This window comes from Dermacentor albipictus, chromosome 8 (genome assembly GCF_038994185.2).
Source record: "Dermacentor albipictus isolate Rhodes 1998 colony chromosome 8, USDA_Dalb.pri_finalv2, whole genome shotgun sequence".
Lineage (NCBI taxonomy): Eukaryota > Metazoa > Arthropoda > Arachnida > Ixodida > Ixodidae > Dermacentor > Dermacentor albipictus.
In genome coordinates, this window is record NC_091828.1 from 51,797,767 (window position 1) to 51,814,100 (window position 16,334).

The 16,334-nt window shown below is 44.1% G+C and overlaps 1 protein-coding gene and 1 long non-coding RNA gene across 9 annotated transcripts in view; both read left to right on the forward strand.

Annotated features, from left to right (window-relative positions):
• LOC135896027 (zinc finger protein 658B-like) overlaps nucleotides 1-7,483 on the forward strand; it is a 200,821-nt gene extending 193,338 nt beyond the window's left edge. For all 8 annotated transcript variants that reach the window (XM_070523381.1, XM_070523383.1, XM_065424333.2 and 5 more), the window contains one exon: nucleotides 5,912-7,483. In XM_070523381.1, the coding sequence (XP_070379482.1) occupies nucleotides 5,912-7,383 (1,472 nt within the window). In that variant the 3' untranslated portion in view covers nucleotides 7,384-7,483. The remainder of the gene's footprint in view (nucleotides 1-5,911) is intronic.
• A 4,878-nt stretch (nucleotides 7,484-12,361) lies between these two features.
• On the forward strand, nucleotides 12,362-16,108 carry LOC135896043 (uncharacterized). Its single transcript, XR_010562574.2, has 5 exons — nucleotides 12,362-12,741; nucleotides 13,074-13,316; nucleotides 14,934-15,099; nucleotides 15,671-15,787; nucleotides 15,965-16,108. It is a non-coding gene; the product is annotated as an uncharacterized lncRNA (long non-coding RNA).
• Nucleotides 16,109-16,334: the final 226 nt, after the last annotated feature.

A 16,334-nucleotide genomic window follows, 5' to 3' on the forward strand; every position in this document is an offset into this window, starting at 1 on the left:
ATAGCTCATATTCGAAAAGATTTGCTTCTGTATGCATCTCCTTTTCATTAGTATTTGAGCATGTCCGACTCAATTTGCAATTTTTTTCAAAGACGTTTTATTTGCTGTGTTTTTTACTAACCCCTCCCGTCGATTCTCTTTTTGCATTACATAAACACTACTCCTTAGTATTCAAATTGGATTCAGTCGTTCTTTTTTTAAAGAAAATTCATATGCTTACTAGAGAGTGACAGCTAGCATCGGGTGATATGGTTTCAGCCCGTCTTGACATAAAACATAGTTCTGCATCACTCTGGGAATCTTGCAAAGGCACTCAGGGAAAACCTGGAAAACTCAGGGAATTTGGAAATGTCAACTTGGTAGACCTTGTACAACGTCGAAACCTTTCTCTCGGCTCATAGTCCATATAGCCTCATTAGTAGCCACTCTGGCTCTTTATACGTTACTGTCACGTGCAGGCACATCCGGCACCATGCACACCACAATCTGCAGCTGAGGGGACAGCTCACACAAGTCGTCTGCCTCCTTTGCCAACGGCTGGGCTAGTCCTGTCTTTTTTGTTTGGGACGTTATTTAGCCCACCTGTGACTACGACAAGGTCGCGTGCGTGTGCCATTCCCGCAAGCTTTGCTTTTGCTTGCTCCATGGCAGTGCCTAATGTCACTCTTGGAAATATCCCTACCGCCACTCTTTTTTCAGCTTTCACCCTCTCCACAGTTGCTTCTGAGCACCTAGCCAGGTTTGAGTCGCCGGCGATAATTATACTTTCACTCTCTCCTATTGCCGAGGCCTCACCCTGTTTCCCTTTGTCATGCTTTTCTGGTCGTGGTGGTGGTAAACTTTATTGAAAGTGGGAAGGGAAAAGGGGGAGGTTTCCGTGTTGTTTGGACTTGACGAGGGGCATTGAACTCAGCATTCCTGCTTTTCATTTGTGTTCGCATCAAGATAGGTGAAGCTCTTTCCAGGTACTCGCACCCTACTTTGCATACCTTCCGCGTGCTTTGTTGACACTCCCTCTCCATTCATGTTGGCAGACTGCGTTGCATTGTCGCGAACATTCTCCTTCACGATGGCGTCCCTGTGCAGCTTTTCTTCGGTGGCTTGGTCTTTTTTCCACCACCTTCTCTCCATCACGCTCCAGCTCTTTGACCTGTTTCTCAAGCTCATCCTGGAAAGCCCCCATTTTCTTCAGCCTAGCATCGACATCACAGTGTCTGGCGATTGACATGATTTCCTCCCTGTTCTCATCCGGCCCCTTGTCTACCTTGGGGGACTCCCTGTACACTGCACGCTTTACCTTCTTTTTTGCCATGTGTTGCACTTCGCTTTTTCTAATACTAACACCGAAGCTTTCAGAGCATGTGCCTCGTAGTAAAGTCCTATACGCACATAATCTAGAACCTTAAAATGCTGCAAAGTAGTTATCACCAATGATTTAGAAGCAACGAATGCCGCACAGACTTAAGGTACGACATGTGTTCATACGTGCTCAAATACGCTCTCACTGTCCTACCAAAGCAGTACTACTGATATGAATGCACACAGACTGCAACCAGTAATAGCTAATGGTATTGCGATTTCCAAACTACTATTTAAAAGCTACAAAGGCTAACATCCCAAAACGGTTGCACGTGTTGAAACACGTTTCGCGAATGGATTCTGTGGCTATCCTGCAGAATTAAACACACACACACACACACACACACACACACACACACACACACACACACACACACACACACACACACACACACACACACACACACACACACACACACACACACACACACACACACACACACACACACACACACACACACACACACAAATAGACAAAAACAAAACTAGTCAATTACTATTTAAAGGGGTTGGGACACCAAATTTTGAGGCTATAAAGAGCATGTTGTAGGCTGCTTCCGTATGCAAGGACACCCAGAACGAGGTATTGGACGATTCAAACATTTCAAAATAATTTTAATTCAGCTCCAAAAAGTCATTAAAAACTCCTTCGCGTAGTCGAGACCCATCGCTAGCGCGGCAGTTACTATGTCACAAAGGAGGATCGAAAATACTGACGTCATAGCACACTAGCACAAAAACGTGACGTATGATGAGTAGCGATGAAATGCCGATTACGGAGCCTGCTGAGCCGAGTGACCGAGCATAGCCTCCACTATGACCGAGCTACAGGCATATAGAAATCCTTTCTTAATGCGAAGAAGGGGTAAGGCGTGCAGACACGAACGCAAGAGGAGAGAAGTGGACAACACGAACGCCGCACGGCGGCCCGCGAAGTTTTGAGGTGAGGGAAGCTCACAGACAAATTAATCGTGAATAACGACTGAGGAATATGGAAGAAAGTGAATAGACTGGGAGAGTGTTCAGGTGTTTGTACAAAAATAACATTCATTCATAGTGGAGCAAAAGAACTAGGAAGCTTACCAGCAAGTATGCGGCCTGTGTGATGAGGAACACAGCAATAAAGAATATCAAGCGAAAAGTCAGAAACTGAAATAATCTCGTGGGTGGTGTAAAAAAAAAAAAGAAACCTACCATGAGTAACTACGTAAGATGAAAAAGCTAAATCAGAAAAGAAACAATTTATGATAACTCAAAGGGAAGCTCATTACATTTTGGAGCGAGATCAGAATGCCTTGGAACACGCACTTATAAAGCGAGATATAAGAGAAAGAAGAAGCATGTGCTTGCTGCGGTACAGTAGGGAAACGATAGAGCGTGTTTTACAGTCGAACCCGGCTATAACGAATTTGCAAAAAATGCCTGTCTGTTCGATATAGAGCATAATTCGATATAAGCCTGCTAAATAATTGGATGTCATAAAAGCACATTCCATTTATAAGATTACTTTATTAATGAAACTAGCTTAGTTTTGCATGAAATAGTCCTATATTTTCTTCTGCTGGAGCAACTTCGCTGCCTACAACGCAAGCACTTTTCCACATTGTCTAAAGAGTTGGAGCAGCTGAGGCCGCAACTTTCCGCATTCGTGTAGAAGCACCGGACTAGTGCAGAGTGCACGCCACAGGCATCGGGTCGCGAGTTTGGCCGCTTTATCCCTAATCCCCCCCTATTCTTCACGATCGTGATGAGAATCTCTGCTCCTCGGAATCTTGTACGCTGAGAGGATATCCGACTTCTCACCGCGTTCGACCCGATTTATAATTTCGAGCTTCACGACGAAGGGCGAATTCTGCCGCTTAATCACAGCAGCACTGTGGGAGAAGGCCCACATAGCACGCACACAATGAACCAGAAAAGCAGCAAGACAACTCGCACTTTCGGCATCTTTCGGCGTCTTGCACAACGAGAGCACAAGAGCCTCTGGTTGGCTGTCTGAGCAAGCGCTGCGGGCGGGCCAGGGTCATATTTAGCAGGGGAATGACGATGGCTCGTCCGAGGCAGCGTGGTCACGTTAAGGAGACCGGTTGGTTGGAGCCACGCTGCCGGGTTTTTCCTACACCGCGAGGGAAAGCCAACTTCCGGGGGCACTTTCTGCCAACCGAAATTCGTTATATTGGGAGTCGCTGCTATTTTTGTTCGATGCAAGCGTAATTTTTGCTATATATATTTGTTGTAACTATACCATGTCCAGAAATTGTTCGATATATAGAATAATTCGATGTAACAGGATTCGATATAGTCGGGTTCGACTGTATTAGAATGTGAAGACATGTTCCCAGTGGTTGACGTAGCCACCACTGGCCTTGAAGCACTTGACTTCAGCGAGAGCGAGTGAAAAATACACATTTCCGCAATAGAGATTAGTAAGTGGGGGTAGGAAAATTGGTGGAAGAAAAGTCGGGAAACGACAAAAAACGGAGACGTACAAAAGCACAGTTCACAATAGGGGGTCAGAAATTTTGGTTGTGCGAAATCATGTTTTTTTAACCTAGGTAGGATAATAAGCAGTATAGTAGCAAGAGCTTGGTGGTGCAACCCACCGCCTCCTCTCCTTGCTGGAGCAAGGAGAGGAGGTGCCGCCGGTGAGAGGAGCAAGGAGAGGAATGGAGCAATGGAGAATGGTATATTAGAATGTGAAGATATCTGCGCAGCGGTCGATTTAGGAATCACTAGCTTCCTTGAAGCCCTCGGATTCATCAAGAGCAGGGGGAAAATAACCATGTCCGGAATGGATATTAGTAAAAGGCGACTTGAAACTTGGAAAAAATTAGGTAAACTAGCAACAACGAGGGCGTACAAAAACAAAGTTCACAATAGGGTTTCACGAAGTTTGTTTATTGGAATTCATAGGTAGGACATTGGGCAATAAACTAGCAAAAGGTTGGTGGCGCAACCCACCGCACTGTTCCAAAGTGTGTTGTGCGGGAGCACTTCGGCACCAGTTCTGTGCCAGCATGGAAGTTGACATTTGTGTGTGTCTCACTCTGTCAGTTTTTCAATCTGGCTGCCTTGAGTTAGTGGCCCTTTTCCAAACGCCGTGCCCATGTTGCTGAGACGAACATGCCTGTTATATTATATATATATATATATATATATATATATATATATATATATATATATATATATATATATATATATATATATATAAGCACCCTCGCTGGATCCGAGGGGTAAGTTGGGCACGATATGAAACTAGTGTGTGTGTCATTCCTTCGGAGCCACCGATGGTGTTTGGTGCCTCCATTCGCAAATACTACAGTACCTTCACCTGCTAGTGTGTTAAAATCCACTGCACTTTGCAAAGGGAGCACACCATTCCTTGTCAGTTCCAGCAATCATTTGCCAATATTTTGCGATGGCAGAGCACAAGGAGCAGAGTGCACTCCAAAAGAAGTTGCCATATTTTCGCATCTCTAAGCTGCACCAAACATAGTAAAAATTTACTGTAAAATCAGGATCGGGGTGTGAATTACTGGAATTTGAATTTGAAGTTTCACTCCATGACAACACAGCGTGCGCTGCCCCAAAGCCACACTTCAGGGCAAGGTTCTCAAGTACACATACTTTCGCTATCTCCTGGGGAATCCCACCCTTTTTCCACCCCTGTGTGTTGAATCTCCCTTCTCTCCTGCACCGTCGGTCATTTTGCTCCTCTGTGTATGTCGCCATTTTGCATTTAGCAGTTAGTGAATAGTGCACATGGCACTGGCAAAGTAGAACTTGGGTCACGATAAGCGTGCTCAACAGCCCAGCTCCCGTCTCCGGAAACAGTAAAGCAGTCATTGGCTTCAGATATGACATGGACAAGTGGTTTATCCCCAAAAGGATGCTGTTTTGTAAACATGTAGAGATTGCGCATGCAGTTGTTACCATGGGTTATAGACGCATATTATTCTTTTTTTCTTTCTGGGCTGTTTTGAAAGAGGATGCGGGTTGTAGGTGTTGGCAGGTTATGTGAGGAAAACTGCGCAATTTCCTAGCCTGCTCCTTGCAATCTTGACTTACGATAACATTGCCAAAGTTGAATGTGTGGTCAAGAAGAAACTCGCTGATGAAGTCTCGTATAAAACAAATTTGTTGTGCTAGCGAATCATAACAAATTTTGCAAGTGCCTAATGTGGTTACCGGGCGTCAAGTGATTATTCAGGATATGAGAGCAGGCTTGGTCAAAGCATTTTTGAAGTGTTCTCTAAGGGTCATAGTAGAGAGTAGTCAAGCACTCCACATTCTGTCACTTTGTAATTCTTTAGCTTTCTGAAAAATCCCTTTTATAAGTGGACTTAACAAACAGGGTCATGAAGCATTCAAATGCAGAAATATTGAGTAAATAAAAATGACCATTAGTTCTTTGTTTCATCATACTGAAGGTCACCCTGAAGATCTGCCAAATCAAATGAAAAAGATAGCTTGTCAATGAAGTTAGCATCTGTGTTCGTTTCTGGCATTTCCTAAAAACCCTTATTTACTTTTTATTTACTTTTTTGTGCAGCATTGGGGCCTTCAATTTCTGCATCAACTGCCAAATTTGACAACTCAAAGCAAGGATGCCTCCACCGATGTCAACTATGTGACTATGTGGCTGATGAACTTTTTCTTCTGGAAGCACATGCCAGCATCCATACTAGCGAGAAGCCATTTAATTGCCCTTCATGCTCTCGGAGCTTCTCACACAAGTATTATTTGAATGTCCATTTGCGGACTCACACAGGCGAGAAGCCATTTGACTGCCCTTCATGCTCTCGGAGCTTCTCACAAAAGCCCCACTTGAAAGCCCACCTGCGCACCCACACAGGCGAGAAGCCATTTGACTGCCCTTCATGCTCTCGGAGCTTCTCAGAAAAGGGCCACCTGAAAGCCCACCTGCGCACCCACACAGGCGAGAAGCCATTTGACTGCCCCTCATGCACTCGGAGCTTCTCACGGAAGAGCGGCCTGAAAGCCCACCTGTGCACACACACAGGCGAGAAGCCATATGAGTGTCCTTCATGCTCTCAGAGCTTCTCAATCAAGGGTTGCCTGAAAGCCCACCTGCGCACCCACACAGGTGAGAGGCCATTTGACTGCCCTTCATGCTCTCGGAGCTTCTCAGAAAAGCGCCACCTGAAAGCCCACCTCCGCACCCACACAGGCGAGAAGCCATTTGACTGCCCTTCATGCTCTCGGAGCTTCTCAGAAAATAGAAGCCTGAAAGGCCACCTGCGCACCCACACAGGCGAGAAGCCATATCAGTGCCCTTCATGCTCTCGGGGCTTCTCAGAAAATAGCAGCCTGAAAGCCCACCTGCGCACCCACACAGGCGAGAAGCCATATCAGTGCCCTTCATGCTCTCGGGGCTTCTCACGAAAAAAAGACGTGAAAATCCACCTGCGGACTCACACTGGCGAGAAGCCATTTGACTGCCCTTCATGCTCTCAGAGCTTCTCACGAAAGCCCCACCTGACAGCCCACCTGCGCACCCACACAGGCGAGAAGCCATTTGGCTGCCCTTCATGCACTCGGAGCTTCTCACGAAATGACAGCCTGAAAGCCCACCTGCGCACCCACACAGGCGAGAAGCCATTTGACTGCCCTTCATGCACTCGGAGCTTCTCACGAAATGACAGCCTGAAAGCCCACCTGCGCACCCACACGGGCGAGAAGCCATTTGACTGCCCTTCATGCACTCGGAGCTTCTCACTAAAGGCCCACCTGAAAGCCCACCTGCGCACCCACACAGGCGAGAAGCCATATCAGTGCCCTTCATGCTCTCATAGCTTCTCAAAAAAGGGTCACCTGAAAGCCCACCTGCGCATCCACACAGGCGAAAAGCCATATCAGTGCCCTGCATGCTCTCGGAGATTCACACACAAGGGCAACCTTAGGAAACACATGAGGCGAGAAGCCACTTCATTGCCCACTGTGCCTTCAGTGATTCTCGTTGAAAAATGCCCTGAAGATACACCGGTGCGTTCATACAAGTGACCGGCCATATAGTTGCATTGCCTGCTTCAGGTCTTCATCACTTGAACATACTTGGAGAGCACAGCACCATGATTCAATTCAATTCACTTTTTTTTCAACACCGCAATGTTGAGGACCGCGAACCGAAAGCCTTTTATGGCTTGAGAAGGTCCGCAGCCCTTTTTACAAGCAGTGACAGAGCATAGGGTTAGGTATTACATATTAAGCTAGAATTGCCTAAGTCCCAATAACACGAGAGTCAGACCGAATGCATATATATAATATATACATACATATATGTGTAAAATGAATTCAAGTGAAACAGAATGTATACTCACGTACAATTGAAACCGAAAAAATTAACGCTAATTACTAATGCACATTATAGATATATGAAAACAAATGTCTCACACAAAACATACCACAATGCACAATTCGGCAAATACACTGTTACAAAAACAATTTGTTTCATTTTTCCATAGTTTAGGGTAGTTTGACAATCTCGTTGAACTAGAGTCTGAATTAAAAATCTACATTCGTGTAGCATGTTACGTAGTGTTCTACTGCATCAGGTAGCACAAGTGTCTCCACATGTTCCTGAGAGCAAGCTTTGACTCCGGCCCAACTTCGATGCCGCCTATTCAAATACGTGTAAAACGCAGAAATGCTTTTCTGAAAAAACCAGTGGGCTGATTGTAACGAAATTTGTTACATTTGAGAGAAAAAGCTTAATTCTGGTGACTGCTGGAAGCATAATTCAGTTTGAAGGCCTGAATGTTATAACAGGAATTTACAAAATTTTTCATCTTTAAAACAATTGGAGCAAGAACTTTATAAATTTGTAACTCTGCACCTGGAATAGATATCGTACCTCTGTAAACTGCATACGCTAGATATTCCAAAACAGACAAATTTGATGTATCAATGTATATCTTGTCAACTTGTTACACTGTTTACAGGGAGTTTGCAGATGTCCTACTCATTTATTAGTTGCTTATTTTAACGCTTTGTTTCATACCTAAATATTGTCCGCTTTAGGTGACCTACTTGGAGCATTTTACAGAATTGCAGTATATTTCATTGCTGAGTTACCAGAGTTGTAAATTTGATAGTTTCGTTTTTTGAAAATTCGTGATTTTCAGCAATTGCTATTAAAAGATTGATGGCCTAAATCAAAAATTCATTACCAACGGTCACTACATTCTATATCTTTTATATGCACTAAACCTCATCTGGTTTCGTGGAGTAGTTGTCAAGAAAAATTATCTCTCCTTTCCCATGTGTGTAGGTGGGAGCCGCCAAGCTGAAGCTTGCTCTTAAAGGGTTACTGAAACACTTTTGTGGGGTTACCATATTTTCTCTAGATCTTTTCTCAACACGTTATGGAACACAGAGCAAAAGGATTTACGAGAACTAACCCACATAAAGCCGTTGTAGCTCAGAAAAAAGTCAAAATACAGTTAAACTTTAATTAAAAGAAGTCGGCAAAAACAGCTATTTGCTTTGTTATGTTGTGGCTTTTCATTATTTGAAAAGTAATTGATGTTCATTCGTGTCTTCAAAATTACTGTTTGCATGCCGCTACACACTATGTACATTCATTGTAATAATGGTTACACTACAGGTGTCTAAATGATGTGTTCTTTAGGCTCTGTTTTTTTTTTCAGTGTTCTCTTTGGTACATATGAACTTGTTCTCTTAGACCAATTCATGTATTTGTTGGCTCTTGGTTCTCGTCTACATGGTTCATCGTGGATTTTTTTGGTCTTATTCTATTCGTGCCTTTCTTTTTTTTTTACACATGGGTACTTTTTTTAGAGGAATTGATTGTTGAGTAAGCTAGCTTTCCACTGTCTGTTTCATCAGAGCATCAAATAAATAATATTGTTTGGTGAGTATTCGTTGTCTGTTCTTGATATTTCAATAATTTATTGATGGCATGCAATATAGGGATGCTAGCATTTTATTGTATCTGGGGCTGCAAGAGAAGTTGAATGACGGCAGTTATAACTTCATTATTAACACAGAAGGAACCTGTTATAAGTAACATAGATGAGTAATGTAATGTTTGAGTCGAATGTCAAGTCCACCATGCTTAAGTCATTCTTACATTTTATTTCAACTAATGTACCAGCATTTCTATAAGCACTAGTGCGACATATATTTGCAGGAATATTTGTATAAACTTTACATATTGAATTGAGTTTATAAGCCTGCACTGTGTAATGCATTTGTGTGCAGAAGCATTGAAATTGGGCCAATCCTGTTTTTCGAAATTTGAAAAAGGTGTTTTCTGAATTGCAGTTGTACTAGTCTCTCATCAGGAATTTCCTCACCAACAAAACTGTGTACAGGACATGCTTTTAAGATAATAAATGCAACAGTTTACTGTTCGATTAAGGGCGTGCAAATATTTGATACGTGAAAGTAGGCACTTTGTCAATACAACTATATTCTAATAGCCTTCGAACACTTAAAACACTACGTGTACAGAAATAAACCTCAAACTGAAGCAAAAGTATGATAAATGTCACCCCCATGGGCATAGGGGACTCGGCACCGGGTGGCCGAGTTGAACAGACGTGTGCATTTTCATCTCCGACAGTCACTGTATTCCTTCTGTTACTTTGGGCCTTAGGTCCCAAAAGTCACATCGACCGTGGTCATGGATTACCCAGAGGCAGCTTTGAATGTTACCCGAGGACATGGAATTACCATGTAATGTCCATAGTACCGTGGTAATGTCCATCATCATGAACATGGGACATTACCCGAGGACATGGAATTACAGCAGTTTGAAGACGCCCTCATGCCAGAGAATGCGCCAACCCTAACGAGCACCTCGACCGATGCCATGGTGGACACCACCGCTTCGAGAAAGACGCCGCTGCGTCCAGACGTGAATCCATTCGCTCCACTTGCTGATCCTGAGCCACCAAGAGGGATCAAAGGCAAGTACGATGATTCACTCGTCTCAAACCTAATCATTGTACCCACCGCCAAGCATGGGCAGAAACGCGCACGCGGAACACTGTCCGCGATAGCTGCAGCTGCAGCAGCTAAACCCGAGGCTGCGTTTTGTCATGCCCACTCTCACTACAACGGCAACGCAACGCCATAGTTTAATGCGTACGACTCGGACTCGGTGTCTACTCATGAAGATGGCAGCGAACAAGGAGCATGGAAAACCGTTACCTATAAACGCCCCGATCCAGCGAAGAAACAAGCGAACGCTCACTCAACGTCGTTTATACGTTCACACTGTGATCCTAAAATCTCAAGAGCCATGCAGAATCTTGGATGAAAATTTCATTGTTATTGATGAGGCACTCTGGAATCACATGCACAACGCCCCCTCAATGCATTAAATTGAAGCTGACCCGATCGTTCAGGTCAGATATTTGGACAGGAGTAATCAAATAGTGGTTGACTACGATGATCGCGACACGAAATGCCCTTGTGTCTTTAATACAGCGTCCAATAAATGGCAAGCCAACTGTATTTCAAGCATACGAGACCATAGAAAAGGATAAAATGTGGGGCACTATCCGCAACGCAGGAGGAATGACTGCCGAGCAGCTTACCATGAACCTGCACTGCCGGAAGTGCGACATTATCAGCGCTCGCCCCATTGGGGAGAAAGGCACCGCTGCAGTCACTTTTAAAGGGACTAGCCTTCCATACAAGATCGGGCCCAAGTGTTTCAGAATTCTAGTCTATCCGTTCAAGTCGCAGGTCTACACTTGTGAGACGTGCCACAAATTATGGCACGGAAAACAGCATTGTCCTAATTTTAACAGACCGTGTTGTGCCACATGTGGCGGAAAGCTGCATGGCAGTGACGAGGTCTGTCCCAACCAGGGGCCGAAATGCCGCACTGGGGGGGGGGGGGGGGGGAGTAAACACCTTGCAACGGCTCAAGACTGCCCTCAGCGCACAAAGATCAAGAAACACCTGCGCGTGAAGTCAAAACGGCCTCAAAAGCAAAGCCAGAACTCCATGGGGTCACAACCGCAAGTTCATGAGCGCCCTCAAAAGACAGTGACCCTGAGACACAACTCTTACACTGGGCCTCCCCGCGCTCCATCAACTCGGGCAATACCACCGGAAAATAAACCGCTTTTCGACCACAGCAAACATGCCTTTGCTAATTTCGTCAAGATGGCTAACAGCGAAGCGCTAGAACACGCGAATGCGAGTCACGCCAAAATTACAGGTCAGTCTGTCCCCGCCTCACTCTTAGCAAACGAAGGTGCACCTGTTCATGAACAAATCCATGAAACTATCACTGTCGGGGCACCAGAGCAGAGCCAGAATAAGTTGCTAGAAACGCAGCCAAAACCATAAATTCATCTTGATTACGAAGCCACCTTCTCTGCATGCCTGGCACAAATGGAACATAACATCATGTCAAGGGTACAAACGATGATAGAACGAGCTATCGAAACATGCGTTCGCACCATCATGGAGTGCCTAATGCACAATCGAACGCTCTCCTTCGGAGATCTTATCCCGGCCGCATGAGTTAATATGGCGTTTTTGCTTTCTGTACAGATAGCTACGACGCAGATGGCTCACACACAACATGGCTCAGCTAATCCCTCAAGTTAATGTTTGCCGTCACGGTCGGGATGTGGCGGGAGCCGTCCCGACAGTGGTTGAGTGGAATTGCCGCTTCCTCAAAAAAGAAAAAAAAAGCAGACATGATTTTACGCTATGGCATGTCGCATAACAGTCTCAGACCCGCCGTCATGGCATTGCAGGAGGTGAACTGCTTTATGCCACGCTTTCCATACTACGAGAGCTATGGCTTCCCCGAAGACACCGACACACCTGTGTGCACAGCTGTGTATCTGGATCGAAGACATCCACACAAAGCTCGACACTGAGCCTTGGTGTTCGAATATTGCTAATGTTACTGGATGCTGCATTCATATTAAGACCGAAAGAATAATAATTGTTTTTTTCTGTGTGCATACGTCCAGAAAACGCACGAAGGAAGACTTAGGGCACCTCGGTAGACTTCAGCTACACTGTAAAAAATTGCGTTTTTTTTACGGCAGATATGCCGTAAAATATGCCAAATCTATACCGTAAATTAGAAAGCAGTGCCACCACTGTTAAAAAGCTTCGAGAGCCTGGAGAGGGACGAAGAGAGAGGAGTTTAGAGAGAAGAAGGACGAGCTGCGCGGATGCTCATTGGCGCGCCGGCTGTCCGCGGCGCGCGAAACGCGCATGCGCAAAGGCATTAGCGCGCGCTGTAGAAGGCAAGACGCACGCTACAGCAACTTCGGCCGTCCCGACGCCGCGGCTTTGGAGCCAAGTGGAAATCGTACAAGTGCACACAAAGAAGAACGGTTGGTCGCCTTGTAAGTGCAGGTAGGTCGAGTCATTATGCACGGGTCAGTGGTGTTCTGCGAAGCGTATGCGATCTTGTTTGAGTGTTGAGCTAGCGGTTGAGCTTGCCAAGTCTGCGGTGTCGCCTGCGGAACGCTTCCGCACCACTCTTCGGCTTCGCCATGTTTGCTTTCTCCCGCTTTTGATTTAAACGGGTTTGGCACATTCATTGACTTGCGCACGTGGTAGTGCTGTTGCAAATTGTTCGCTATCCAGTCTGAGCACTACACGTGATGCAGTGCTCTTCGTCACTTTTGCATGCTTTCGTGAGCCCGCTGCCGCCTTTGTTGTGAGCGTTGTGGCCTTGTTCGCAGATCGCGGCGCGGCGGCGGAAGCGGGCGTTGCAGCGCCATTGGGGAAGTCGAGGTGGTTCACGTTGCGGCTTCCTCAACTATGTTTCTCTTCTCCGCCCGTCACCGCAGGAACTCTGGACGTTCTCTCTTTGGTGTGCTCGCATGCCACGGACTGTGTGCGACGCATTTGCAGCCATGTCTCATTGTAAGACAGGTTGATTTGAATTAAGGACACACCGCTTTCTCCCTGCATAATCGCAGCAGGTACGTGCATTCAACTTATATTTGGCATTTCGTTTGCTATAAATGGTGCCAAAAAGCTTCAATTTTTATTGGATAAAGAAGTTATAATGTAGCAGCCGTATAGCCCCGAGTGTTTTGATGATTTACCTTAACGAATTACATGAGGCACTTGCAGTTATGGGCTGACTTATTACACTGCCATGCTACAGAAAGCAGGCCGTAGTGATGATTTCACCGTTGTACAGGCCTCTTTTATTTACGGAGCGGCAGACCAATAAAATTTGGTGTTCACAGTCTAGTTATTGAGAAAAGAAGTCAATATAATGCGAAATGAACGTTAAGACGGTGTAATAAACTAAAGTATGTAACTTTCGTTCTCTGTTTTATACCAAGTATAGTGATCGGAAAATTAGGGCTAGTTATTGTTTTAGACTGGCGCATTTTTGCAAATATCTAACGCAAGCACGTAGTTCGAAATATTAGGCTGGAAATGTTGGTGCCAAGTACATCAGCACTGCATATGGTTCTACAACTGAGACCTCCATATACAAGGGTTTACAAACCAATATGGAATGTTGGTATACTTGAAGCCGATATTTCAAGGCAAGTGTTTTAAACCGCATGATCTCTCTCTTGAATTTTACAAATATTGACTTACAATAAATATTCACTGGGACCATTTCTATAATTTCCACATAAGCCGTGAAACCTGTGATGAAAAATATAACTAATGACTTCCTGTGAATATCCTATGCTGACAGTATGTTAGTGTCTCATTATGTTAACGACAGAGCTTACTACACAACAGCGAAAATTAATATTTAGTACTCGGTTTTCTCAGGACAGTTCAGCAACAAAATGCAGCCAATATGTGTTATTATTCCCTTTAAACAGTGATCTTCGTGTGCACCATGTAGGGAAGTATGAGCATGCTATATAGTTAATTTGACTGAAAACAAGTGAAAGGGCATACATTTGATCACTGAGCCTGTTTTTTTTTGTGCTCTATGCAAAATTTTTGTTGCTGAATTGCAGTTTTAATGTTCTTCCACATATTTTATATAGCAGTTCCATGGGTTAGGCAGTCTGCCAACTACATGGACATATCCTTAATATTCAGTTCATTTTTGGGTTGCATTCTGTTATTCAGTATGCTGCCAGAGAGCCAGTATCTGCATTTTTTATGTGCCAGCAGTCTTCGCAAGTAACTGTATAGCAATGGCTACTAAACCGCTAACTGTATGCAAATGAGTCATAGTCAAGTATTAAAAAAATTGGGTCAAGTTTGTCGCAAATTTATGTCTTTGAATGGGTATGCATATGGTAGACGCTCTTTTTGTTCGAGGATGCCTATAGTTTCACTTCTCTTTATTTAAATACTCTTGATAACTTTGCCCAAAATAGTTTTCAAAAGCCATTTATAGTTTCTTTCCTGCAACACTATTTTGTAGTTTAAAGAAAACTAGAGACCTGCTGGTTTAGGAACAAGTGGCACACAACACTCAGTGAAAATTAGAAAGTGCCCTAGAATGTAACTTTTGGAATGCATATACTTTGTATACGACTGGTAAAGAACAGTTGATGCAGCAGTCAGCCCTATCATGTAAAAGTGACAAGTACTCTTTTCATTTTGTTTAGGTGATGACATCTGGATGCCTGAAGAGTACCTATTGCTTGTTGATGGCCATGTTGTGGCAGCAGCAAAGATGTTCAAGCAAGCATTCCGCATGCTGTTTGCAGCTTACTGCTGCTTCCACATTTGTTATGCAGAGAAGGCGTCATGCACACTTGAATTCATAGAAAGGTATATTTGATTTTCTGTTTATGCTTGTATTTGTTTTACATCATGCGCATTAATAGCATATATTATACTGGCCTTAAAAGAACGAAACCGTATACAAGCACCTTTAACAGTGCTGTGGATATTGTAAATTCAGTGTCCTAGCTTGATAAAAGAAATTGACGGTAGTTGGCAGCAGGATCCAGCAGACATTGCTTCTGTGTAATCAAAAATAACACTGGACGATTTGAAGCAAAAGTCAAAAGTCACACCTCCTGGGTGTTAGGTGGAGAAACGGTGCACGAAAATCGGGGACAAGACGAGAAGTACACAGCAGGCGTTGTCGGTTACTGGATTTTTTTGCGCTGTTTCCTATTCAACTTTCTCATAACACAACTTGTCCAACTTTGAATCCTTTCGTAAGCTGGTGTTCTTTAAAACAAAAGAAATGTATTATTTGTATGTCATGCTTGAAATCAGCGTGAGCTGTGGCATTAAAAATATTCCAGATTATCCGAATCATTTATTTATTGCCGTTATATATAGGCTTTATTGCAATTTTGCCTGCCTTCTCTTTAATGGGGGCGGCATTTAGGGCATTTTCGGCATAAACCCAGACCGCGGACGGAAGGGCAAAAAAGGAAATGTGGCGGTCAGCAAGAAAGTTCTTGCCTTGGTGCAGCGCATTACTTAGTGTGAATGGAATGTCCAGGTAAGTCTGCCCCATATACCTTCCTTCTCTGTTTTGTGCTTTGAAAATATGTTATAAGTCATTCTACCTTTCATAAAATGCAAACCACTCTTTTCAAGAGCACTCACATTCTGTGTAAGCACCTCTTTATAGCATTTGGAAGCCCACTGAGTCATTTTTTTTTACTTTGCCCCACAGCATGGACTAGTTGACCACACGCAGGGATTCTTTTTCGTCTGCCAAGCAGCCCAGAACCTTACAATGCGAACTACAGAAATGGTTCCCTTTCACCAAGTCATCTACACAAGAAATAATTTTAAAGCTACGTGAAGTGCAATAAAGTGTTTTGAAATATTTGTTGTTCATTATAAAACATCACTGGATGTTTCCCAGTGTATTTTCATTCTGTATCAGTGGTGCTTCAAAACGTGAGCTGGCCATTACAATAAGTTAAGCTCCTCGCTTACTTTATTTGTATTTGATCCGTTGACAGGGCTGTTATTTTGTAGCGATGCCTTTTCTGATTCTGTACTTTTTCGTGCTTGGCCATTGGTCAGAGCGACGGTGT